The 27,423-nt window shown below is 41.5% G+C and overlaps 2 protein-coding genes across 2 annotated transcripts in view; one reads left to right on the plus strand and one right to left on the minus strand.

Moving 5' to 3' along the window:
* The window catches only part of tbcd (tubulin folding cofactor D), a 35,712-nt gene that overhangs the window by 6,056 nt on the left and 2,233 nt on the right, over positions 1-27,423 (minus strand). Inside the window, exons 4-32 of the mRNA XM_034219631.1 lie at positions 26,713-26,814; positions 26,425-26,571; positions 23,026-23,081; positions 21,480-21,612; positions 20,670-20,715; positions 19,784-19,916; positions 19,388-19,521; positions 19,248-19,308; positions 19,021-19,095; positions 18,751-18,845; positions 12,800-12,956; positions 9,696-9,753; positions 9,546-9,575; positions 9,174-9,259; positions 8,470-8,550; positions 8,296-8,369; positions 8,040-8,157; positions 7,640-7,700; positions 7,533-7,555; positions 7,404-7,435; positions 7,193-7,255; positions 7,035-7,102; positions 6,859-6,940; positions 6,657-6,775; positions 6,476-6,567; positions 5,822-5,962; positions 4,404-4,487; positions 3,828-3,986; positions 3,572-3,710 (exon numbers count right to left, since the gene is read on the minus strand). Of these exons, the coding sequence (XP_034075522.1) occupies positions 3,572-3,710; positions 3,828-3,986; positions 4,404-4,487; positions 5,822-5,962; positions 6,476-6,567; positions 6,657-6,775; positions 6,859-6,940; positions 7,035-7,102; positions 7,193-7,255; positions 7,404-7,435; positions 7,533-7,555; positions 7,640-7,700; positions 8,040-8,157; positions 8,296-8,369; positions 8,470-8,550; positions 9,174-9,259; positions 9,546-9,575; positions 9,696-9,753; positions 12,800-12,956; positions 18,751-18,845; positions 19,021-19,095; positions 19,248-19,308; positions 19,388-19,521; positions 19,784-19,916; positions 20,670-20,715; positions 21,480-21,612; positions 23,026-23,081; positions 26,425-26,571; positions 26,713-26,814 (2,649 nt within the window). The remainder of the gene's footprint in view (positions 1-3,571; positions 3,711-3,827; positions 3,987-4,403; positions 4,488-5,821; positions 5,963-6,475; positions 6,568-6,656; positions 6,776-6,858; positions 6,941-7,034; positions 7,103-7,192; positions 7,256-7,403; positions 7,436-7,532; positions 7,556-7,639; positions 7,701-8,039; positions 8,158-8,295; positions 8,370-8,469; positions 8,551-9,173; positions 9,260-9,545; positions 9,576-9,695; positions 9,754-12,799; positions 12,957-18,750; positions 18,846-19,020; positions 19,096-19,247; positions 19,309-19,387; positions 19,522-19,783; positions 19,917-20,669; positions 20,716-21,479; positions 21,613-23,025; positions 23,082-26,424; positions 26,572-26,712; positions 26,815-27,423) is intronic.
* Positions 14,343-18,178, plus strand: znf750 (zinc finger protein 750). The gene is made up of 3 exons (XM_034219632.1): positions 14,343-14,528; positions 15,951-17,236; positions 17,351-18,178. Exons 2-3 carry the CDS (start codon positions 15,972-15,974, stop codon positions 17,892-17,894), a joined length of 1,809 nt encoding a protein of 602 aa, XP_034075523.1. The 5' UTR covers positions 14,343-14,528; positions 15,951-15,971; the 3' UTR covers positions 17,895-18,178.

Raw genomic sequence — 27,423 nt, forward strand, 5'->3', positions numbered from 1 at the left:
GGCCTTGAAGGCAGTTCCTGGAAAGTCAGTGTACGCTCCGTCTCTCTGGCCTGTGTGAATATATGCCTGTGGTGTGAGAATGGTAATCTTGGCTCACGTATTGATGCAGTATTGGCTCAGTTTCCTGCATGCAACCCTGTACAAACAGATCAGTCTTCCCGTCTCCGAGGATGTATCTGGGGCAGAGAGAGGCTGGAGGAGGTAAAGCGAGACGAGAGCCAGGTCGGGGGAGGGGGAATACTGTCTGCAGCAGCCTCCACTGGCAGAGGAGCTCAACTTCACTGCTGCTATTTTAGGCTTTAAACTTATTTGCTTTTAAAACATCCAAAAGCCCCTAATGTTAAAAATAACCCAATCATCTTGTGAGTGATTGGTTTTACAAGGTTAGGTAACAATGCAGGGAGAACTTGACCAACCCTGATGTTGTTAGTGTTGAGCCTCCTGGGGGATGGGGTAAGGGGTCAGGAGTGGAAACACACTTTTTAGCTGTTATTTAGCAAAGATTCAACTGTTGGAAACTTCTCGCATGCCAGGACCACGAGGGACCCGTCAGATACATTTGTTCTGGATACGTCTGATCATAGCCTCAAGCTAGGGGGGTTGCCAAAGCATCGCAAGCAGGGACAGGGTGGAGATAGGCCAGAGTAACAAAGCTGATATTTGTGATATCGTGAAATAATTGAGACTAAGGCATTCTACAGAGTAGGAGGAAGATAAGGGATTAGAGAGAAGAGGGTTGCGGTTGAATAGTCCATTTAGCTTAGGAACCTTCCTAACGGAGTGAAATGACCCGGAAGTACGTCAGTGGCAGCCATGATAAGAGCCGTTCCAATTCTTTAGATCAGTGGTTCCCAAACGGTGTGCCGCGGCACACTAGTGTGCCGTGGGATTTTGTGACAACCATACGTTATTATTGCAATATACAACTACACAAAAAAAAATTATTTTTTAATTGACTATATCAGTACTTTGTAGCTCTATATGTACGTAATCTGCGCGATTTTCGCATCCACATCTCCACGTGCAGTGCTACATAAACATGGCTGAGTCAGCGATAACTTTCGAGGGGTGGATGTATGCCCATTACTTTGAGTTCGTCCGAAGAATAGACAGGAATGTGACGGTGAGGTGCAAACTGTGTCCAGGCCAGAAGCTGTTATCCACTGCTGTAAACACCAAACCTCAACAAACACCTGCAAAGAACACATGCTAAGGTGAAGCTAACGCACACGCTATTTGTTGTTTGTTTATATCACGCAGTCTGTTCTTCTTCTCTGTCTTCCGGTTGTTGCCTGTTTTGAATGACAAATACACACTACCGCCGCCTGCTGGTAAGGAAAGTTATTGCCACTCACGCATGCGCAGTTCGTACGTGCTCGGCGAGTAAAGTAACGAGTTACTTTATGTAGATAGTAACGAAGTAGTGTAATATATTACTTTTTTTAAAGTAATACATTTATAATTTGTAGTTCAGGACCATGGACAATGCAGCTTCCTTGCATTGACAGTTCTCTGTGCTGAATTTCTGCTGAGTTTCCTTTGCCTCATTTTTAATGTTGTGACCTGTCTGGTTTAAATGAGTGTGTTGCTGCTTTGATGAAGCCTAATTTGATAACGTTTCAAATTAATTTCTGAAATATTTCGTTAATAAATATTTCACAAGTAATATAGTTGTCTTTGTCACATTTTATTTGGCATTAGTAAATAATTATGCACATTTACAGATATTTTACATGATATGAGTGATAACACGTGTTATAAGGGCTATTTTGCACAATAGGTGTGCCTTGAGATTTTTACTTGTCCTTTGGTGTGCCTTGGGCACAAAAAGTTTGGGAACCACTGCTCTAGATGATAGGAAAGGAGGTTTCAAACTTCCTTTATAACCTCCTTTAGCTTAGGAACCACTGGACCTCCCTCACCGAAAGGAGAGGAGAAAATGCTGCCCCACAATGCCTTGCAGCCGCAGCATTTACTGTCACACAACCGATTATGACCGAAAAATGATATCATGAAAGTTACGGTGTTTATTAAGCATTTTAAAACGTATGTGGTAAGTTGCCAAAGTGCTTTGTTTTGAACGTTCATCAGTATTATAATCAAAAAGAGAAATATGAATGTTAGTTTTTACTGAAATGATCAAATAAAGTCAACATCTCACAGTCTTTACTGAGCTGTGTGGGGTTTGTTCAACTTTTAAAAGATGTTTGAATGGTGATATACACAGTGATAGATGGTAAGGACTAACGTTTATAATAAATACATTTGTATTGATTTTAAGATATTTTCATACAATCATACGTATTGGGATCATTTGTATTAATGTGGACCGGAAGGAGAGGGTGACGAGCATAAGTTTCACTTTCCTTTTTTATTTCAATTCCAACTTTGGTCATGAAGAATATGTTTCTCTGTTGTCCACATTCATAAAGCATAAAGCAACAGCATCAGAGCACGGTGCAGAGTCTCTAGATGAGTTTACAGTAGTCCCTCGTTCTTATTAAACATCCATGTTGTAGTCCGCTGTATAGAAAACTGTAGTTTCCAGTTTCCCCACAGCAGCAGACGCACATTCATGACGTCCGCTGGCGCATCATAAACACGTCGGATAGTGCATTCGGATTCTCTAAAGTACCGCAGTCTCTTCTCCTAAGTCCTTTTGAATTCTCCTATCCACTATCCCTTAACCCCGTGACGTTTCACTCAGAGGTAAAAGGATAGACGATAGAGTTAGACGTTAGGAGCTGATTTTTGGACTATCCGACCGCAACCGAGGATTGAGTCGACTTCTCTGGACTAATGGCTCCCCCTGTTGGCCCACACTGCTCCTCAATAACAACCTGACTTTGCAGACTGATGACTGACTGCAGGATTTACAACCACCAAAATAGTCTGGCTCTATTGTGTGATAAATATGTTATTCCTACAATGACATTTACATAATTGGGATCGATAAAGTACTATCTTATCTTATCGCATTTCGATTCTGTACATACTTACATCCCAGCTGTCTAAATAGCAAAGTACACCGTGAAGTGTCTCTATTTAATTGAATTTTTAGAAGTTCTTAATTTCAAACCAGCAGTAAATGTTGAAACAACATCCTGTGAAATTAACAGATTAAGTTATTTTTCCAGCTTTATTCCATGCACTTGTGTTTTATTCAATTGTCATCATTATGTGAACTTCTTGTTTATAGCATGACATTTGAATATATGTATGAAGTGAGAGGGACGTTTTCTAGAATACAAATAGGTAACAAACATCGATTGTCCTAATAAAGATGTGGGTCAACCATGCCGGAATACATTCAGTGCTCCTTATCATAGATTTTAAAGCTGCTGGAAAGATGGAAAACCATTGTTCACATTTTTCCTCATTTAGTGTTTCGGTGAGGACTGTGGAGTCCTAAATCACCCTAGGTGTTCAACTGGGATCAGATCTGATAAACGCAGAAGCAATAGCATATGATTTATACTTGTAGTATTCAGTAACCCTTGCGCCTGCTTTTGGATTTATGTTCTTTAAAATGTTTCACCTATCTGCACATCTGATTTGTGAGATGACCTACTGTGGACTCGGTGATTCCTCCCACTGACACGGTGAGGCCCAGCAGGGTGTGGTACTGATACTGGGGCAGTCGCAGCAGCTGGGTGATATACTGGAAGGCCTGGGATGGAGCACTCCAGTTCAGACTGGTTGTAGTCTCACTGAAAGACAAAATATCACAAGTTGTTCAGACAAAGGTGCCACATCAAACAGTCCAGCATATAAGTTTGCTTCACTCCAGCTGTTGGAGCTATTAATGCAGGGTGGGGAGGACTCACAAAGGAAAGATGCGCAGCAGCTCCTCCTGGTGGGGGATGTGAGGCACTGCAGGCTCTTTGCTGTGGAGGAGGCACAGGAAGACGTTTCCAGCGTGGGCTCTGTAGCGGTCGATCTTCTCGGCCGCCTGCTGGGCCAGGCGGCACATCATTCTCTTCACCCTGCACAGAGAACAGTTAGCACCTTGTTAGCTAGGGTTCTGGTGTCAAATATTAAGATATGTCAACAAATGTACATAAGTAAATCACTCTAGTAGTTTGAATAAGCCAAAAGGCGTCATTGGGTGTTAATTCTAGCTAGTGTTAAAGAAAATGTGACGCAATGATTACATTTGATACTGTTCCTCTATTATAATAACTTGATCCAAGCTGAATTGACTTAGGCTGTAAGTATTGCGGCCACACCTTGAGATATCCAACACTAAAGATTACTCAGACCAATGGATAGGTTAGGGTTTACAACTGTTTACTTTGTTGTGAAACACAGTGTGAAATTCCTCTAGAATCTAGAGGTATGGCAAAGTAAAAAAGAAAGATGCAGGATTTAGTGTTAATCAGAGTTTTCTGTTTGCTACTCACAGGTCTGGGAGGAGGATCTCTGGAGCGCTGACGGCCACCAGCAAGGTCACATCCATGATACTCGTCATCGCTGCCTCTCTCACCCTGGGAACATCACAGAGGGTCAAGACTTGGGTTTACCTTGCATACATTAACCCGGGTCATTAACAACCTCCTGAAGCTCCTTCAAAAGAATCCTTTGAAGAAAACATATCAAATTAATCAGGATCAGAATCAAGCTTATTAGCAGGTCGAATACACATACAAGGAATTCATAAAATAAATGTTATTTAGCCTTTAGTTATACAGGTGTACAATCTCATTGAGACCTGTTCAGTGGTAACACTACCACACAAAGTTACAGACAGGACACTAAACACAGAGGCAACACTCAAATACAACATCGTAAAAAAAGTAGTCATTGAAATCCATATACAGTGAGATATAGCAGGTGCAAACACCCACAGATGATTTCTCCAGCTTTTTTAAAATGAGTTTAAACTCTGTGATGGGTATCAAAGTGGTCAGCTTAAGTTCCTGCTGAAGTGTGTTCCAGGTCGAGGGGGCAGAGTATGATATGGCTTTTTTCCCAAGCACCGTGCGTACAGAGGGGACGGACAGAGTGATGTCATTTTTAGATTGTAGTCTATAGCTGTACTGTTTGTGTGAATTTGCTTTGGTATCTGGTGGTGCGAACATAAACAATTAAGTATTGAGTAAAACATACGTATTTTTAAGAAACAATTTAGCATTAGAAAAGGATGCTAAAGACAAGTATTTACAACTTATTTAAATGTAACTATACAAATAACTGTAAAAGCTAAACAACTAAAACACTTAGTGTAAAAAGCAGTCAGAGAGTTGAGCATGAACAGTATTAAAAAAGAATAAAATAACAAGATGTTGTTCACATGATGTGCATTTATGCAATGAATAATGTTTTTGGGGTAGATGCAAAGTTTCACTAGTACAAATTAAGCACAGGCTAGAGCTTGCCATCCTCTGAAGATTGTATCTCAGTGTCCCTGGATCTGGCAGTGGTCAAATGAGCTTCATGGCTGCAGGGCACAATTTGTTTAAGTGAAATAGTAATGCACATATTCAAGAGTCACAACCTAAAAACAGGTGCACAGAGGAGAGACACGTGTCCTGGTGTGAGCTTGACAACAAAAAGACAAAGAGTCTGGTACAAAACTGAAAACAAAGAGTCGAATTGTGAAGACATGTGACAAGCTTGGTGACATTCCTGGCGAGACGATAAGCATGACCTGGGATACTAGTGACACAGGCACGCATGTCATGTCTTTGTGTCCCTAGGTTAAGGGACAGAAAGACACCAAAGGCCTCAGGTGGGGGAGCATTTGTAATCCTCGAGGCGAATTGAAAGGCTGCGGGTGTATTTTTGAGCTTGTTTATTATGTGCGGTGAAGTGAACTTACCAAGCACCTACGTCCCCTCTGCTGTCTCTCGTGTAGTCAGTCATGCAGTGGAGCAGAACGCCATACACCTCTGCAACATTCTCCGAGCACAGGGCAGAGTCAGGGGAGCCGTGGGCACAAACACCCACCTTCAGACACACTCTGATGGAGGTTGGAAAATAAATACATGTTCATAATGACTACAAGAGGAGCTATAGTAACTGATGACCTGAGATAATAAGAACTTATTTTGAGGGAAAAGACCACTGATCGGACACGTCCTTCAGGTCGTGCAGGTAAAGTCAGGAATGTTTATTTTAGCATTACTGCCTACACAACTCCGCAGATAAGCTAACAGAGGAGGCCTTCACACATCAGGCATGAACGGTTGCGTAACAACTTAATCAAATAAGAATATATAAGAAAAAGACAATAGAAGGAAGTAGTTCCTTATAGCGTGAAGCTTTAAAGCTCAAAGCAAACATTACAATGCTTTTCCTTTAATCATTCTCTTTACACCCAGTATGTCTGCACAGTTGCAGATAAAGGATACAGGATATATCCCTGTTGTGGCTGCAAAGTAGTGATGTGCGATCCACCCACCCACAGTTTGAGCAGGTTTGGGTAGGATGTCTAGAAAATATCTAAACATTTAAAACATATATAGATACTCACTGAGATATTGCTTTGACTGCATCTCTCCGTGCCTCTGTATATTTCTCCTCATTCTGGCTGACTGTGCACATCTGCAGCAGGCCTTCAAGGATCTAACGGACACATGGTACACTCTGGTTTTTAAACACCGATGCAGTGAGATGTAAATTGTCTAGAAATTGTACACATCCTCCACACACACCTGCTTCACTTTGCCATGGATCATAAATCTTGGCAGACAGCCGAGGGCGAGGGCCGATCCGCAGCAAATGAGCATCTGCGGACTCTTCAGCCCCTCGATGTACTGAGACACCAGGACATCTACACACAACGCCATGCAGAGGTTACCTTCGTATTCAGATCTACAGAATAATTAGCTGAACTACATATGAATTTAAACTCACCCTGAATTTGTAAGTCCGCTTGGCCCGGCTCGGCCTGGTAGAACTCATCACACAGGGCGGACAAGGCCGATACCAAGGAACCCTGCATTCGTTTAACTAGTGTTTAATTTGCAGGTGAAAAGGAAATTTGGCAGACTCCGTGACCCATGATGTGACACCCATTTTATAAATCTTACCACAGTGCTATCCTTCACACCAGGATGGAGGGTCTTTATGGTGTCGTCAATCAGCCACTGCCAGCCAGCTGAAACACAACGTCACAACATTAGAGACGTAAAGTTAAGAAGCTGAATGAAACAGACGTTTCAAAGCACAATATCAAGAATGAACTTACTGATCACAGGGTCGTTCTTAAAAGGCATTTTGGAGAGGGACAGCTTTTCAATAAGAAAGCACACTGTGGAAAAGACAAACTGGTCACATCTGCTGTTCAATGAGAAAATAGCATTTGCTTTTACAGAATGTCTTCTACCGTAAACTCATGAATAACAACCACTCGTGAATATAATGAATTGCATTGCTTTTTGATCTGCTCTTAGACTTACCTGCTGGCCTCATTAGCTCTCCACCAAAACCCCTACAAAAAGAAAACATAATAATGATAAAAAGTCAAGAGTACTTTGATTTATTACCGTACTACTTGTGAAAAACCAAAACACTACCTCTCCACCTACCTGTACTGCTTTCTGTCATTCAGCTGAAAGTAAATCAACAAATCAACATCAGCTAAAGAGAACATTTGGATTACAGTTAATCGACTACACATGTTGTGCTCACTTACCTTCTGGTGGATGTTTTTTAAAGCGTCAACACATTCTGAAGAAATCATGTCCACCACATCCCTGTAGGACAAACGCAGGAGGAAAGCATATGAGATTCATTCACGGACAAAACGACAATTTAGAAAACAGAATTATAAATGACCTAAGAATGCACCTTTTCATTTGTTTCCTATAGTAACTGCATGATCATTTCTAAGTCAACATTTAAATTATACGCAACTTTTTGTGTGTGCATGCAGTTGCAGAAAGGTTTAACGGTATTATTACTTTTACTTCTTTCAATTTTACATCACACAAATTGCTAAAGAGAAGCTCTTCCTCTGAGCATATCACCATTGTTAAGGTTAAGGTTTAGAACAAATCAATTCAAAGTTTCATTGACTGGGTATGAAAGTCTACCTGTTGGTCTGAAGGCCCAGTTTGTAGAGAGCGTGTGTAATCTCTGCACAGGCCAGGATGGCTCCATGGCGACCATGAAGGTCAATCCCCACTGCCATGGGCAACAGCTTCGGCAAAACTGTAACCAACAAAGAAGAAAGTGCATAAATCTACTCATGATCAAGAATTATAGGTTTCTGGATATTCCCTAAAGGCATTCACATAAGCCATTTTCTTTCTCTCTTGCATATGAAACAGGTCAGGTGACATTGTTTACCTGTTGTTGCCATATAATCGGCGGCCTGAGGCGTCAGGTTGTGGAGCGCTTTAGTGGCGAGCTCTCGGATCACACTAGAAAACAAGTCAAAAATATAGTTTTGTGTTTAAAAAGTTAGTATACATATACCCTCCCTCTTATTTGTCATGTATGAAGACTGGGACCTGTTCTTACCTATCCCAGTGGTTGATCTTCATGGCTATCAAATGATCTATCATGGCCTCTGTGTACTCCGGGAAACTGGCTATGAAGACACTTGGAGCACAAAAAAGAAAGCTTTAGCTGCTTGTATGAACAGAAAATGAATACCAGTTTCAGACTTTCTCTCAAGTGTGTGTGTGGGGATCCATTTCAGCGAGTTCTACTTTTTTCCATACATCTTTATTCTGTTGTCCTTGTTTTGTTCAGTTCTATAGTCAGTCATATCCTGAGGCTAGCATCTTGAATGTTTGCTCAGCTGGTGGTGACACATTCCTAAAATGTATGTCTGTGTTTGTTGAGACGCACACATTTATTTTCTTACATGGCTGATGGGTTTACTAAAAGGTTAAAAACGTTCATTAATTGAATTGGAACACATGTCCTTCTCAAGCGGTAAACTACAAATATATAGCAGCAACATAACGGCTATATTCTGGGAGAGATTTCAAATCAATACCAGATTTTAAGAGTCTTATTTAAGAACCACAAGTTGAATCAGTTCAAAGCTGCATACTTCTGGGTACTTGACTACCTAGAACTCAGGATGGGACATTACCTGTCGTTCCAAGCATTTGCCAAGTGCAGCTTCACTTGAGTATTGTGTGGCTAAGAGCAATGCGGCTGGAAAGGGCAAGGCCTAAAGATCTGCTACTGTGTAAAAGAGCAGTTTTTCTTACGTGATGTTTAGATAGCAGTTGCTGATACTCCCAACAGCAAAGTAGTCTGCTGCAGTCAAGATGTCAATACCATGAGGAAACGTCCCCTGTTGATACAAAAGCAAGCAACACACGGCGTTGTGCATTGTGTAAGACTTACCATTACTGAGCAGATAAATATGAGATGGATACAATTCTGATTTAGTGTGATGATGGCTCAATGGCTGTTGGCAAACCACTTGTTTGCTGGTGCCCTGGAGCTGCACTTGGAGGCAATTTCTTTGTTTTAATAAGCATTGAGCAAGAAAACAGATGATTGGCAGCAAATATACGACAAATCACAATCATTTTGTTACTCATCATACACAAGTAGTCAAGGCTGCGGTGACAAACCTGTCTGCCGACATTCTCCTGGAAGGCAGCCTGGGACAAAATGAGACAAATTAACTTCTGTCATGTTATGGAAAAACTTCAGAAAAAATATTTGGAGGGTGTTGTCCTGAAAGTCTTCAGTATTTGTATGGTGTTGACCGGAGGACTTACAGAGGCAGCTCTGCGGCAGTTGACATTCCGGTCGAACACAGCAGTGATCAGCAGAGCGCTGCAGAGAGAAACAGAGAGTGGGTTGGAAAGGAGACATTCACTGAGCAAACATAACATTTCTCACTGAATGCAATAAAGAGAGGATTACACAATACAAAAACGGGTTATGGTTTAGACATGATACTTTACAATTTGAAAAAAGCAAGTATCAGTGCTTCCACTAGCTTTGTAAGTGAAAGTTTAAAACTAGTTTTCTGATATTTAAAGGTTTCAATATTTCATTTTCTCATTCTGTTATTATAGTTTCAGTCAAAATAATTATCTTGGTTGTAGGAGAAAAGATGAAGGGAAGAAGGTGTATCACATTTTGCAGCTTTAAAAACACATTTACCCAACAAAGGTTTTTTAAACCTACATAGTAATGTTTCACTCACATTCTGACATTTACCAAAGTCTTTTTACGGAACTTGTGCACACTCGAGCACACCTATGGACATTTCAGTGCCGACATGTTTGTGCAAAAATAATAGTTTATTGCTTTTTTACATTGATGTAATAAAGGATTTAAATATTTATATTATTTTATAATTTGTAATAATTCATTATAGTTTTCCTAAAAAGCATTACGGTCTTTTAAAACCATACCTCGGAGAGCGAGCCCCTCCACTTAGGAACTACACACTCTCAAAAGTCTGGGCATCCTTATCTTAACTTTTCTTCATCATTTCTGGTGTGCACACGGCCCGGCCGTCGCATGCCCTTTTATAGTTAGGATGTCTCTCAAGAACAATTTAAGAAAATAATTACATTTGGAAGACATGGGTAAATGAAGCCCATTGTCTTCGTCTTTGAAACATTTATTTGACTGAGATCCTAACCTTGTATACCTTTGTTTTATTAGCACCTCAACATCTCAATAGAGTATTTGACTCAGATTAAAGTCAGTTCTAAATCTAGATCACATCAACACCAGAACACTGATTTTAAATGAGGTGCACAGGTTCCTGGAACAGTATGTAGATTCAGCCAAAACATGAATAACAATGACTTTCTTGCAATGCTGGAAGTTATGCCTGATTATGATTGTTACCTCAATAACACTGCCTCTACAAGTCTCAGGGGTGTGTGTGAATATCAGTTGTTAGAGGGGGGCTTTGCCAACTGATACATCATACAGTGACAGCCTCAGACGCTGTTGGCCCGGTTTGCTCTCTTCCCAGGTTCCTTCCCTCACACAGCAACAGTCAGGCCTGGAGCGTTACTAACTGCCCTGCTATGGCTTCCCTGATTGCCCCAGCCCTGAGGGCTTCGAAACAAAAACAGCGCTCTCTTGATAATACAGGAAGGGATATGATGAATTATAAGTATGGCTACTACAATTAAGATATACAGTTGATTTTAACTGTGAAACAGAAATACAAAGGTTTGTGTGTGTGCCCCAAAGTCACACAATCTAAAAAGTGTGTTTTCTGATAATGTCATCAAGCTGTGATGAACAGAGCAGGAACCAGCTTGTCTGAGCTCTGCTGCCAAACGGCGACCGAAACCTACAGCAGCAGGCGAAACCTGGCAATCCTGTAGGCTAAGGAAAGGGAGGGTGTTGTCACGACTGCTGATGATATTGGTAGTCGCAGGGGTTCAAACTGACACTGCAGAGCTGGTCTGCACAGTCAGAGGCCGCAGGTTCATACATGCAAACCGAGAGAAGAGAGATCAAGGAGGACGCAAACCGTTACTGTTGACTAAGACTGAGCGTACGTCACTGGATGATGTTGCACCATAGTTTCTATACACTCTTTTACAATTTAGTAATTATTACGTTAGTCAGCATTTCTTATGCGCAAATTCTGGGAAAATAAGTTGTTAGATATTTTTGCATTATAGCATAGACCAAAATATATGTTTAAATATGTTTTTTGACCCTAATAAAAAACTAAAATAACTGAGTCAGATCTCAGACAAGACTGGCAATTGAACCTGTCTGTCTCATGTCTGAAAAAAGCAACCTGGTCACTTTTACGCAATAGTCTTGCAGCAATCTAATATCATGAATAAGTGGCTGAATGTGCAAATAGGGAAATACTGTACTGTTGACTCCAAAGCTCACTTCCCATTTTATGCAACTGTTTTTGTGGAACACATTTTTAAAACAATGTAATCATGCAGTCACCACACTTACTGTAGACTAAAAAACACTCTTCTAAACTTAAATAATATTGTCTTCACCCCTGACTTAGTTCACATCTTACTTTCACAACATGGAGACCTTGGATTTAGTCCAGTATTGGGGCTCTATGAAATCATTTGGTATATTATTACAGTGCCAGACAGGCAACGGTAGGGTTTGGCAGCAGTAACAGTTTTGTAGAAAGAGAAAATGTAAACAAGGAAATGTAAGCATCTCAAAATGATTGTCATAGAAGAAAGCCTTTTCTATTAATTACCTTCTGACAATTGTGTTAACCACTTCACTTCCTTGTGAAAATATAACCTACTGAAGCCTAATTCAATATGTAGGCCCGAAAGTAGCACACCCATATATCTGCTGGTTGTGTGGGGACATGTATGATTGCTGTGCCACTGAAAACTGGTTTAATGAAGCAGTAATTAACTGCTCAGAGGCAAACCATGCAGCTTCTTGGCAATTCAAAATTACAAGTTCATTTAAAATCAAGTGCAACCTATTGAAATCTCACTGACCTACAAAACGTTTCTCGATTTTAGCGGTTTTTAATACAGATTAGGAACACATTCACAGTATGTACATGTTGATGTGTTTCCCCTGATAGTAGGCTTAATGTAAAAAGCTCTTTGTGGGCTGCAACTCCCAGTTATGGGATAATTAACATGTACCTGTGATGTTATGCTAATGTGAATAATGCTCTAAGAATATAAGTGATAAAACATACATAAGGAGGAAATGTGTTTGCACTATAAACTAACAGCAGCAGCAATTAATGAAATCAGTATTAATATTCATTTCAGCCACTTTTTCATCACACGTTTCACCTTCATGTCAAGAAAAGGGTGAACTTGACGGATATAAATATGTCATTGGTGTGGTTTTATACCTGTGAAGTTTTCATAGCAAGGAGGGAGGTTACCTGGAAATCTGAGTCACATAAGGCTCGAGCTCCTTGGGTTCATAAGCCCGGGCGAAGGACCAGCACACGTAGCAGGCAGCGTCTCGCACATTGGAACCCACGCTGCACGCTCCTCGCTTTTCCTCGTAGGTCAAGGATTTGACAATGAGTGGCACAACTGCAAGTAGACAACAGAACCAGAAATGTGGTTTGATTTTAAGAATAAAAAATACAAATGTCAAAAACCTATTACATATCCATCCATCTTCTTATCCGTGGTCGGGTCGCGGGGGTTCCAGCAGAGAGCCCCAAACTTTCCTTTCCCTGGCCACACATCAACCAGCTCTGACTGGGGGATCCCAAGGCGCTTTCAGGCCAGCGAAGAGATATAATCCCTCCACCTGGTCCTAGGTCTACCCCTTGGTCTCTTCCCAGCTGGACGTGCCTGGAACACCTCCCTAGGGAGGCGCCCAGGTGGCATCCTAACTAGGTGCCCGAACCACCTCAACTGGCTCCTTTCGACGCGAAGGAGGAGCGGTTCAACTCCGAGTCCCTCCCTGATGACCGAACTTCTCACTTTATCCCTAAGGGAGACACCAGCCACCCTGCGGAGAAAACCCATCTCGGCCGCTTGTATCCGCGATCTCGTTCTTTTGGTCATGACCCTATTACATATACCGTTTGCAATCTTTGTGGTGAGTTCATGTCACAATTTAAACATCATTGATTCATCCAAATCATTGGACTGAAACCAGTAACAACTAGCTGCATTATAGATTGTGTGTGCTCAATTTATTTACTAAAGATGAAGTCTTTTTTTTCTCCTGATGGTACAGCCAGTACTGGCACTTTGCATATTTATAACCTATTTGGTGTGATTTATGCTAAGTAGGAAGTGTGGTTCCTGAAATGAGATGGGCCACTTGAAGCCAATCCCCATCCCCATACCCATCCCACTTCCTGGTTAGCTTCTGAGGGAGCCTGATTGGAGCGGCAGGCAGTCCAATCCTCCAATCACAGAGATTCAATTCTGGCGGACAGGTTATAAAAACTTGGCCAGCTTTTTAGCCATTGGTGTTACTATTTCAATTGTGAAGCATGGCACCCGGTTCCTATTAGTGTTCAGCCCGATACATCTCAACCCATGTAGGGTTTGTGTTCAACTGGTTTTATGTTTGTTCCATTTCCACATGAACACATTTTACCTTGAGCAAATAATGGAGTGAAAGTCTGAAATAACAGGTGTCAATTATAATCAGTAGTATATATAATAAGTGGTTTTAGATGTGTAACACTTCTTTGAACACTGCTCTAATTTCCAAGTTTAGCTAAAGGTTATCTACATGTGTCGAGCATAACACGTTATTGACAGAAAAGATGCCTGTGTGGTCATTTCCACAAAATACATAGATAAGGCACTTAAGAGGTCGAAGGAGTGAGAGCCCCCACCCCACCCCACCATGTAAATCATCGCTCGAGGCTGGACTAATATCAGGTACATCGGTGTTGCCTGAGGGCCCTGCTGTTGGAGCTGAAGCCCCACCCACTGGTGAGACAACATCTTAGAGAGAGAAACTCACCACACAACTAACATTAACAAGAACAGCACACACATGCTTCATCACACACATACTCTGAACTTTTAGCACGTATAGGAGAGACATCCTGACTAACGCTGGCTGCGGACGGTGGAGCGGCTCTCTGCAGGCTGAACACTCAGGAGACGACACTGTTGCTACAACCAGAGCAGGTAATTTGAGTTTATTTAAATTCTCCCTTAATTAAAAAGGAAGCTGCATTGAGTTACATTCGTAGCAGTCGCCAAAGCCTTTTTCGTTCTGTGTTATAGGTCATGTCTATTTAAAAAAGTACTATTGACTAGTATGTAGTTTGTAATATTAAGGGAAGCTATAAGCTACGTATGCACCTGTTACCTATTGATTTAAATGAGCTCTAACTTGAACTGTAATGACTAATACACAGGAAATGCTTAAAGTATCTAGCCTCTGCAGACCTCTGAATAAGTTAAATATACTTTGTAAGATGAATTAGTTGGATTACCTAATTTTTCAAATTAAAACAGACTGAGCTCAGAACAACCAATAAAATATGTTTATGACAGAATAATAAAAGGTTCCTGGCTTAATATTTTCAAGGTGAGAATCATACGCCGTTAAAAATTGATTTTCAAATGAATTTAGTTCTTAAGAAAGGAGTGGCTTTGCATGCTACAACAGTTGGACAGAAACTTGAGTGACAACTTCTTGCAACAGCGCATGACAAGCAGGTTCATCGATGCAGCACCCAGCAACACTTAACTCACAGCTTTAGGTAATGTTTCATTGAAGGCGAGCCTGCAGTGTTACTTCACTGTTATTTCCTTGAAAAGGCTTGCTACAATTACTGCTTTACACTTACAATTATTAAAGAACAGCTCATTCTCATGCATCTACAGCGCTAGTGAGCTCATGAAAGGATGATTTGGGAATCGAGTGCATCCCGCAGGTGTAGTCATGGGAAGCAGGTGGCTTGTGGTTCCCACGCCGACAGCAAAGAGTTTAGTTGGGTTGATAGAGAAATCAAGTCTTGGCATGCCCTTAAGGTCTGCGTTAGTAAGCACCACGTCTGCCCAACACCTGCCTGCCTGGTGTTTTAGCAGCTCTAACAATACAGGACAAAATGAGTGATATCAAAACAAATAGTCAGGTGAACAGGCAGGTACTGTAGAGGTGTCAGTAAGCCGCCGTCAATGAACCAAAACCATACTGAGACAGGAGTGCAACCCGGCAAAAAAGGTCGGTACACTTTTGCACACAGTGGACGAGTTTTCATATTTAATTATTTATCTTTGGGGTCCAGTCCACTGTGAAGTAACAGTTGTAGAAATACATTAGCCTGAGGGTGCAGTGTTTTGTGCAGCTAGAGATTTGTGTTGGCGCAAGCAGTTAAGGAAACAGAGAAAAACGTTCCAAAGAGAGAAACTCCCCACCTGAACCAGTCAAACGACTCCAACAGCCGGATGGCAGTCAGCTCAGTGAGAATCTGCTACAAAAGCTGCAATGATTCATGAGATTCTTTTCAGACTCCCTAGCAGCTTATGTGACTAGAGGAACCTTTAAAAACCTGAACTTCTACTAATTCCTTCACTGTAATGCGTTTATTTTCCTATCAGATAACAGCCATTAGAATAAAGATGGAGACTGCTCAGGAACGGAAGCCAAAGAGGCCCCACTACATTCCCCGACCACCAGGCAAGCCTTACAAGTACCAGTGTTTCCAGTGTCCTTTCACCTGCAACGAAAAGTCCCATCTCTTCAACCACATGAAATACAACTTGTGTAAAAACTCCATCTCCCTGATGTCGCAGAAAAATGGACAGACAGCCCGACAGGTCAAGGCTGTAGTAAAGGGAGTCCCGGCCAAATCTAAGGACTGCCCAAGCCCCGTGCCAGCAGCTGAGAACAATAGTCCTGAGAAACAGGAACATGAGAAAAAGGCTGAGAACACAGACATAGAAGAAGTAGAGGTTGGGTGTGACAGTGCGGTCAATAAGGAAAACCAGAGTGGGACAACATCAAATACAGAAATAGACGGAGGGAACAAGGAGAGCACTGAGGGCATGTCTCTGCCACGCCCTTCTGCCTTCTCCCTCGTCACACCCAAAAGTGACGGAGCAGAAGCCTTCGAGTCGTCTGTGCCACAGTCAGAGGATTCACAAGCTGCTGCTCCCACTTTCAGCCACCCAGGCTTCCCATGGGGTACGCTTTCATCCTCCATTCCCCTAAAACCATTCCCCCCTCCCATGGTTCCTGAATACTCTCCTTATCTCCTTCATGACCGACCCCTGTATCCTCCATACTACCTCCCAGCTAACCACCCTGCGAGTGAGCCAAATTCTTCTTCTTTCCGGCCAGAGTTGATCAATCCCCAAAGGCCTGTGGTTCCACAACCTATTGCCCCGTATTACACTTCTCTCTTTCCCTCGTACCTAAACAGATACTGCCTCCCTATTCACCCGGGCCCCCCTCTGCATTATACTCTGTACAGACCCCATGAGCTCTCCATGCAGATAAGGGAATCAAGATATCTTCCTTTGGATCTGTATGGCCCGGCCCCAGGGCCTAAGGATTATGATTTATACATGCATTCACAGCCCAGTACCAACATCCTCAACACATCTACAGAAGAGGGGAGCAGCGACGGGCAAAGGGGAGACAAGGAAACAAGGCTGAGTCCTAAAGAGGGCTGTTCAGCCTTGGGGTCCCCCGACAGGCCTTGTCATGCACACAACATCCAGAGAGACGCAGAGGCCCCACATTACACCAGCAAGGGAGACTCACAGACAACAACCCGACTAGGACCAACAGCTACAGCCGTGCAACCCTTCAACTGTGACCAACGGCACGAAGAGTCTGCAGAAAACGTACTGCAGTTGAAACACCTTCATGTGGATGGAGGGTATGTACACATCTGTCTTTCTTTGTGTGATTGGGCAACAGTTTATTGTTCTTTAAATGTGGTAATGTATGGTAGTCAGTCCTTTCATTCTTTATTTTGTCTGGTCTCTTTCAGATTAGCTGAGAGCAGCAGATATTCCTCTACACCACACCAAGATGAAGAGGACAACAGAGAAGACCTGGCCCCCCTCAACCTCTCAACGAGGAACCAGGACAAAGAGCCTACAGACCACAGATTGAGGTGGTCAGACAATCAGACACTAAAGGGGGAAGAGTTACCTCTGAACCTCAGCCTACGAGCTTCTTATAGCAGTCCTGTTCCCATCTCTGACCCGAGCACTTCTGAAGATCTTCAGCAGAGGCCAGACACTGAGCTGGACGAAGAACCATGTGACCAGAGGCAGACTGCAGCACTGGCACTGTGTCAACTAGCCATTGCTAGCTCTGTTGCCTCTTCATGCAAATTCAGCACTGCAGAAAGGCCCTCAGAGGACTCAGACAGCTCTTGCTCTCCAAAGAAAATCAAACACATAACTGAGGCTAAAACAACAAGCAAGAAAAGAGCAAACAGCAGCCAGGCTGAGAGCAAGTGCCATAAAGCCACCAAGAGGGCAAAAGCATCAGGGCGGGCTCTCAGGAGGAGGCCTCGCTGCTGCTGAACTCTGACTCTTATCATATTTGGTCACTTTCGCCGCAACAAGCATCAACTGATAAAGATCAAATTATTGAAAATGTATAAAATGTATATTGCAGCGCCACAAGTTCAACATTAAAATGAAATGTAAAGATTATTTGCATATATTGTATATATATAAAACTAAACTTTTATAAGGGCTCTTTATATTTAAACCTGGACATTCTTTGCTATGTTGACAATGTGACAATGAAATGTGGGGATGTACTGTAAATGTCAATATGTTGAATAAATAAAGAAGTCATATTTGATGGTGTCGTCATTAAATGAAAACAGACTGCAAGAAAATCCTTCATTTGAATAAAGTGCTTAATCGAATAACAAGAGTAAAAACATTTCTTTATGAAAACAATATATTTAACTTGGTAGTTTCAATTCAATTCAAAACCTTTATTTATCCAGGTAAAATCCCATTGAGATCAATGATCTCTTTTTCAAGGGAGACCTGCAGTTTCATCAACATAACTATGTGGTGGACTGAGCTCTGTTGCGTGTGAGTGTTTTTTCTAGTAAGCTTACCTAAACTCGAATCACTACTATGCAGCCACCACTGAAATCTTTCGCCTAAAAGTATAACACTAATAATAATTTAATGTAGCCTACTTTCTATCTGAAATTCGGCAGCAATATTGTAAGTTCATTTTAAGTTTCAAACAGAATAAAAAGATATTTTATAGTAATCATTCAGATGTTAAAGATTCTGAAGGTCGATGTTATACTACTCTGAAGCTTCCAACTTTTCCGTGCAGCACTACCAGCGCACAACAGTCCTGTAAGAGTATCTTAGGATAACATTGTCAGTGATAGATGTTGTCACATACCATCAGTAAGCCTGGAAGGCAGCAGCAGGCCTCTCCTGCCGAGCTCTGCCAGTGCCAGGCAGCCTCCATGCCAAGCATTGTCCGTTTCCTGGAAACTGGAAACACACAACACAACATTACAAACTCAAAGTATAACATGTATTAGTTCAAGGAGCATGAACATGTGTCCCTATGTGACAGGTGCTTTGAGGAAAAAATAAACATTTAAAGAAATGATGGATGGCATAGTGTGACTGATGGAGAGCCAATGTGCCCCCAGCAGGAGCCTACCTGAAGCAGTCCAGCACTGATCCAACCACCTCATCTGCCAGCTCCTTGGGAAGCCTCCCAGTCACCCTCCCAATTCTGAAGGAGTGAATAAAAAGGATAATTATTGCAAAGCTGAAACTCTTTCGCCCGGAGATGTTTTTGAATACAAAGAAAAACTCAAACTAAAAGCAACAAGGACAACTTTTCATTCAAAGATGAGGCCTGGTGACATTGGAACAGATTGTTACCCCTTTGCTGCCGACCAGCGCACAATTGTTTCCTTATCTTTCAGTCCCACCAGCAGATACTCTGTAAAGAGAATTATGATTCAGATTGGATTTCCTGTGCAGAGGTAGTGCAATAAAACACTTTGGAGCCTGAAACTGACCAATAACCGTCTCCACTTCCTCAGGAATATCATAGTCTTCCTCCAGTTCTTGTATCTCCACTTCAGGAGTGGCAGCAGTGGCAGATTGGGAGGCGGACAGGTTTGCTGCGAGGGAGCGGTTGCCTCTCTGGTACCTGAAGAAAACATGGATATAAAGCTTTTTTAAAAGGTACTTAACTTGGTGCTACAAAAGACCCATAATTGGATTGTTTTGTTATTAACAATATTATTTCAATTGCTGTTACGCATGCTTAAGGTTTAACAAGATGTTCTGTACGCATACATATTGGAATTCTGTATCGATGTGTTGGACAGATAAAGATTGTGACAGCTTATTTTTAGTAGGAAGCATAGTTTTCAAAATGTTGGATATAATTAGCTGTTCTTCTGACTGACCTCCAAGCAGCCAGACGTGGCTTCAGGAAGGTGAGGCCGAGCCTCTGGGTGAGTTTGACGCCCTGCTTCCGCAGCTTGGCCTGGCTGCTCTCCGAAAGATGTTTCTTCTCCAGACACTGCATTATCGTAGGAGCTAAAACCAATAAAGACATCAAAAGTGTCAACACTTTTATAAGAAATACATTGATTAATATACTAAGGAATACATTATATATATGTACATACATTTGATATTTTTAAAAAGGTAGCCCGCTAGAGGCATAAACAGATAAATGTGACTCATCTCATTATGCTGACAACTCTGAATTATTAATATTAACAGTGTTTTTATATCACAGGTAGGTCAGAAGAATGTGTAAAGACATCAAATTGCACACTTAAAGCTTGAAGTTGCATTTGGGAAAAGATTTGCAAATCATTTTGACATTATTATGATTTCTGAGAGGATTTGTACCAAACAAAGAGTGTTTTCTTAAGACACACAGTTCCCTTTAACAAGTATAGTGACTTCTGCGATTACATAAATTGTAGGAGGCTATCTTGTGATTTTGACAACATTTTGAATGTTACCACCTATTTCCAGGTAACTTAACAACCCAACTGCTTTTGACCAGGTTCGCATGTCAGCTACGACTGAACAGTCTCTACCTAAGAGAGTTAGAAATGTGCATTGGAAAGCTTATATATGTATGGAAATGCTCTGTTTTCATACTAAAATGAACTTATCCTGCATTCAAATATCTCCCCTTTGGCAAAGGACATTTAGATAATGATCTGTAACAACAAATAATGATGTTACCACAAGCTACAAATGCAACAATGCTTCAATAACTCAGTTCAGAATTCATTACTTGCTGAATGTATTAACAGGGGAAAGGAAACCTACCATACTGCAGGAGGTCATCTCTTTTTCCATGTTTGAAAAGCTTCCCCTAGGTGGACATTAAAAAAGTGACCAAATCAATTCCAGATACTGAAAGGGAACCATGATTGCACTAACACTTGCAGCATCACGCAATGATTGTTGCACTGACAAAACACACATTATTATTATCTCAAAAACCAATGCGTGCAAGTTATTATTCTTTTTTGGAATGTCTTGATTCTTTGCCGCACTTTACGCTGAATCTACAAACACAAACAAACAAGCAAGGGTCCCGAAGCTTGTTGACTGAACACACCAGCCAGTTTTAAACGCCCTAAGCACCACATAGGCAGGGAGCAGGTTCACACAGTAACTACAAACACACTCTTTCTAAAACATGTCATGCAAGTTTATGTGCCAAGGATATGAATGTAATATTCTTGCTTGCGGGCTGCATAACTTTACCTTAGGAAGTGACTGATAGAGTTATAGTGAGAACAGGTGTATCTAAGAGTCTTCCAGTGGAAAAGGGGTTCATTTAAACTTTCCCCTCAATGTTGTTGTCATTTGATAAAGAACCGTTTAGCTTAAAGCAGCGGATACAACTGACGCAGGTGACTTGAAACAGCAGATCGCACACACGCAGCAGGTGCATTACACACCTGCCAAAACCACATTGTGTGAGGCATACCAGTCATGTCAGCTCTTGTAAACTATCACCTGCAGGCTTTAATACAGTGGTGAACACAGATTACACTGGCTTTTAATACACACACAGGCAGTCATGAATACATGCAGGTTTGAGTGGGATAGGGGAGTGTGTGTGTTTACCAGAGACTGCAGGGCACCATCCAGCATCCCAATGTCTAACGGTGACAGGTCATTCGTTTGGGTTATGGTGGTCAAGCTATAGTCCAAAAAGTCTCCAAGGCGCTTCATTTTGACATCAGGGCGTGTCATGAACCTGTACAGTCACGTACATAAGACAAACAAAGGTCTCTTGTGGGTAAACAAATGCAGACACCAGTGAAGACAAGGAAAGAACAACAATGCCCTCTATTGACTGGAAAACTAATTACAGTTAATGACCTAATAACTATATTGTACCTTGTCTTTACTGCAAGTTGCCATATCTTTTTAATAACACCACCAGTTTTTGGTCATGCTTGACACAGGCTTTCCTAATAGACACACAGTAGACATTGTGTATGTTCACCATGTATGCAACAAGATTTTCTATTTAAAAAACAACAGGAATGTTGATGTTTTTTTGTTGTTTGTTTTTTTAAAGCTTTTGGTTTATGTACATGGCAATTGTAAACAGGAAGGTGGAAGAAAAAACATGGAGGTGGATGGCTACATCCATTTATCTGAGTTGAAGACTCATCACACAGCAGGTCTAAGAAAACCTGCTCAGTTTCATTGTTGTCCAAGACTAAATGATATGTAATAAGTGTAAGAGCTGCCAGCAGGAGTGTTAGTTAGTTACAACACTCTGACTAACGCCGTCTGGATTCATTGTGTCTGTGAATCCAGACGGCTGTAAGTTTACAGCCGTCTGGATTCACAGACACAATGACTGAGACATTAGTGACACTGATGCAGTTCTCTTGCAGTCCGAAGTCTATCCTGTGACACTTATTTGCTATTTGTACCTGATTATGAGTTTACAAGGACTTTGTTGTGAGATACACCCAAAGTTCTATGTGATCAGTTTCTTTCTCCATACTTGATAACACTGGTTTGTTGACATTTGTTTCATTGAGAGGGCCTTACAGAGACAACTATATTCAGGCAGATAGTATTAGAATAATTAAGGCTTTTTTGAACATTGCAGCATGTAGACATATTCTATTATAAACCCAACATTCAAAATGACCTAAACAGTGGCATAATATATCATTTTTAACTAAATATTGGCCTGTGCAGTATACTAGCTTTTGTATGTAGTGAGGACTGCTGAAAGCATTCACCCGTTTAATAATATTGACCATCTTTGCCCCGTGGAAAAATTACATCATATTGAAGTTATTTTTTTTTTATAAATCCAACAGTTTTCATGACAAACTGCAGATTTTTTTACAAAGAAATATGTGTAAAAAGAAGGTGGTCTAAAATCATATCAAATAGGTGTGTCCCACTCTTGTGTGGTAATAACACAATGCTGCATTGAGGAGTCATTGGGCCACATGACATGGAAGCTATTGAAAATAAATGTGACTTTAAAAACAACAAAAAACTGCTGAATTGAAAGACTTGAACTTTTCTTTTGTAAGGAGCATTATTATTCAATTTGTTCAAAGGTAATACAAATTTGAATAAAACCACAAAATCTAAATACAAGGTTATCATTAATAGGAGGGAGTTGAGCACTTACTTTGATACTAGTACACACGCTGCATCTCTGGAGCTGTCAGAGACCAGGAGATAGGACTGGAAAAGAATATGGTATGAAAACATGACTGCACAAGATGATAACATTCTTAACATTAGATCCGCCACATCACTCACAGAGATGTAGATCTTCTTGAAAGATTTACTTTGTTTATTTTCATCATTTTGTATTAAATACTAGCTTTTAGCTCATAAGGAAAAACCCAAAAGAGCCAGCTTACTAGCTGTTACCAAATGATTGTCTTTTAAGATTTGTCTTATAGAGTGGCGAAGTCACGCCCATCTACTTCCGGTCCATGCTACCTTATTTCGGAAACTGTTCAAACGGGAGAGAGAAAACTTATCTTTCGATCCCGTTTGAATTGTGCCATGAATTACACATATGATGTTTGTCAATCTTAAAAAAATAAGTTCCATGTCAAAAAAGTCACAGTTTGTCATAAAATTGTTGAAATATAAGACTATGAAAAATATGCAACTAGAAAGACTACAAATCCCAGAGTCGCGTAAGTGATGTCACAATTGGTTCCCTCCACTAAGAGATAGCTAAAATCAGCGCCGCCATATAGATATAATCTATCTATATGGCGCTGGCTAAGATAAGATAACTTTAACAAGATGCCTGTGTGCTTAGTAACAGGTTGTTATCATACCAGCAATGGGTCTTGCTCGTTCTTTCGCTTCCCGTCTGATGAAAGGACCAGGAGTGGCTGGATCAAGTTAGCTACCTAGCTAGTGGCTAGCACGTTAGTTAGCATTACAGCCTTGTCATTTTTATCTGCCTTAATATGAAGTAACATTAAGTAACCCAAAATGTTAAACAGTAAGAGTAGTAGTCATATTTTGTGAACCCTTTGAAGAGTACCGTCACCGGTGTGATCATTCTATAATACACCATTTAAGCCCGGGGGAGAAATGCTAACGCTAGCATCGGCGATCGCCGATCTTTTCTACTTCATGCTATCTGCACAAATGGTTGACATTAAACATTAAAAAGACCAGGCAGTTCAGAGAGAATCAAATGAAGGCAGGCAGGCAGCTTTGCATGACATTCTTCTGGACGTGTTTCATTGTGGTGATACTAGTGAGGGTAGTCAATCGTTTTGTTGACAAGACAGTAGTGACGGCCATCTTGGTGACGTGTGTTGTTCTGCGAGACCAGAGATGTAGTTCATTCAGCGTTTCACACAAACAAATGTGTTATACTTTACAGTTTTACGACACTTTTTTTTTTTTACTTGCAAAATGATCTTTTAAATTGACAAACATCATATGTGTAATTCGTGGCACAATTCAAACGGGATCGAAAGATAATCTTTCTCTCTCCATTGACTTCAATACATAATATTTTCGAAATAAGGTCCCATGGAGCTCCCCTGGAAGGGGAGGGACGTCGCCACTCTATTAGAAAGTGCTTCATCAAGGGATATTAATGGGGTCCCAAATGATAGAGTATCATAACCAGTGGCGGCTGGTGGAAAATATTTTTGGTGGGGCTGTTGATATAGTGAGTAAAAACATTTTTTTTTTGGGGAGAAATTACCCCTTAAATTAGGACTTCTGGTGATGTAATGGCGCGTTTCCAGTGCAGCGCGGAGCTCGCTTTAATGCTGCGTTCAGACCGGACGCGATGCGAATATTCGATTCGCTCTAAACGCTCCCATCGCATCGCTCTAGTCGCTCTAGTTTCACTGCGGCTGCCAGCTGTGTTTACTCGCATCATTCAAACAAGACGCGCTGGCTCGGGAGCTACAACTACAACAAAATGAACATATTTTACCGTGATTAAATTGTAATACACGTTTCTAAATGATGCCGAATTAACAAAATACTGATACCGGTTAGTAAAAACCATGAATTAATGCTTTGACAAGTCTGCAGGCGAAAAACCTTTTAGAATGCTTGTTTTCTGAATGGAGCTTGGTTAAGCTAACGTTATATATGCTCCGACCGTCCACACTCACAATAACGGCCTATACAGACATAAATAAACCAGCGACTGTATTCTCCATGACACAGACAGTCTGTGGTTTGTACTTGTTTCACTTTTGTCTAGCATGGGAAACAAAAGATAGCATTTACTTGTTTGGGTGCGGACCGAGGTCCTGCGACTCGACCTGCACACCATTCTCATCCAACTACTGCTGCGTCACCTTGGTCACTCACGTCACGAGTCTAAAAAGCAACTCACGTCAACGCACGTAAGCAACGTGGGCGCCAACGTGAGCGCCCTCGTGACCAAAATATTTGACGTCGCTGATTGGCTGAAATTATGTTTCGGCGGCACAGTTTTTTTGCAACGTGCTGGTTGCTGCTGTTTGTCTCGGGGGCTCCGCCCGGTAATGATAAACTAATGCCATGGGCAAGGCCAGGCAGGAAACATGTGACTTATCAATAACTTTAGACATCGTAACACAATTTTAAACGAGATTTTATTGTAGATTATACATTTTACTGATACCAATTGTATGATATTTACCTTGTTCATTAAAAATAAAAATATAAAATATATATTTTTTTTAAATATATATTTTTTTATTTAATTTTTTTTTTTGTATGTGGGAAGAGGTGGGGTGGCGCCCCTAGCGCCCCTATGGGCCGGCCGCCACTGATCATAACCTCGTCACCTCTCACAACATGTTGTTGAGCCAGGTGGCCAACCTATTTTCTTAACTTCAGCTTACTCTCTCTCTCTCTCTCCACCCTCGCGCTGATCTCTCTCCACCCTCGCGCTGATCTCTCTCCCTATTCTCATTCTCCTCACCACCAACAGCGTCCAGCTGTAGATGGCCCTGCACCTGCAGCAAACATGTCTGTCATTTTTACACAATCGGCAGCATCTGCCTGAAGGGCCTTCTTTTTCTTCGCCCGCAGTTTCTCTGCGCCTCCTTTACGCTTTGACTTCTTGATTTCTCACTCAAACTTTTTGTCGATGTACAATTGAATGATGTCGCACGAAGCCCAAAGGGGAGGTGACAGATTATGTGATTTGCCCAGCCCAGCCTAAATTAACAAAAAATATGAAAACAATTGGCAGGTCTAAACGTGCGTCTTTAAGTTGTGTCTGCCCACCGGGAAAGTGCCCGGTATGCCAGATGGCCAGTCCAGCACACTAGCTAGTTGTTGATGTTATAATAATATAATGTATAATATGTTACCTTTGTGCCATAATGGCGTGTGTGAATGTGTTGCACGCATCGCCAGCAGGTGGTGCCTTTGGGTACATTTGCAATTTGGGGTGTGCCACAACAAGGGTGACTGAGTCAAATGTAGAGCTCCGCCCACATTGAGGTACACCCCAATATTGCACACTGATACAGATCTATATCTCTTACACAAAACTGCTAAACAACACCAAAATAATTTGCTATACTTTACTTGCCTTTGCAATAGTTAGAATACGGTCCATGGTGGACTCTTTGGCCTTGCCGCCGTCTGAATCCAGGTGACCATCCAGACGACAAAGGTCAAAGGGTATGAGGCAGGTCATGGAAAGCCACAACAACAACATGTAGCGAGTTTCCCAAGTCTGGAAAAAGTATGGAAAACACACTAATGTTAAATAGTTGATAAAGCCAACAACAAAAAGATTATACATTCAACCAAATAGGAGGTCAATGCAGAGAGGTGTGGTTGTAAAATTCCCCAAGAGAAATAATATCAGTGTTACCTCAGTGTCTTTGGGATCCTGCCTGGACAGCAGGTCCAGTACTGGATGGACATCTGCCACTTCATGGGGCAAAAGCTGCATGAAGATTTTATAGCCTCTGACCTGCCAAGAAAAAAATACATTACGCAATTGCCATGAATGTCATATATATATATATATATATATATATATATGTTGATTCCATAACGTATTGCAATCAGTAAGGACAACCACTTTTTGAAGAAAACTTGCTCCTGCACACAACATTTTATATGTAATTATCTTTTGATTTAGCCCTACACTGTCGAGTATCTGATGCATCTTCTGTTATATATTGTTGTTTAATGCAAATGTTTCCTGTGTGGATGTGATATGATGCTTTTATAAACCAGGGTTTCCCACACATAGACTTTACTTGGGCGGGCCGCCCAGGTATTTCACGACCCATTTAGGTGTTTTTGTTTCCTTCCGCGACCACGACGCCATCTGCGATCGATTAACTTGTGGACAATGATCCCTTGCTCTACGCCTCCTGTACCCAGTCCCGGACTGGCCATCGGGAGGACCGGGGGGTTTCCCGATGGCCTGGCCTGCTAAGTGGCCTGCCTCAGGGTGACTGGCTGTCTACACAGGGTTTCCCACACATAGACTATACTTGGGCGGGCTGCCCAGGTATATTAACGGGAGCCCAAGTATATTTCGCGACCCATTTAGGTTTTTTTTTTTTTTTTT

The sequence above is a fragment of the Gymnodraco acuticeps genome, unplaced genomic scaffold, assembly GCF_902827175.1.
Source record: "Gymnodraco acuticeps unplaced genomic scaffold, fGymAcu1.1, whole genome shotgun sequence".
In the NCBI taxonomy this organism is placed as follows: Eukaryota; Metazoa; Chordata; class Actinopteri; order Perciformes; family Bathydraconidae; genus Gymnodraco; species Gymnodraco acuticeps.

Bases quoted from the DNA above. Each gene is read 5' to 3' on its own strand.
- znf750 (XM_034219632.1), top strand. From the start codon at position 15,972: ATGGAGACTGCTCAGGAACGGAAGCCAAAGAGGCCCCACTACATTCCC. The intron at 17,237-17,350 runs GTATGTACACAT...GGTCTCTTTCAG, and splicing joins CACCTTCATGTGGATGGAGG to ATTAGCTGAGAGCAGCAGAT.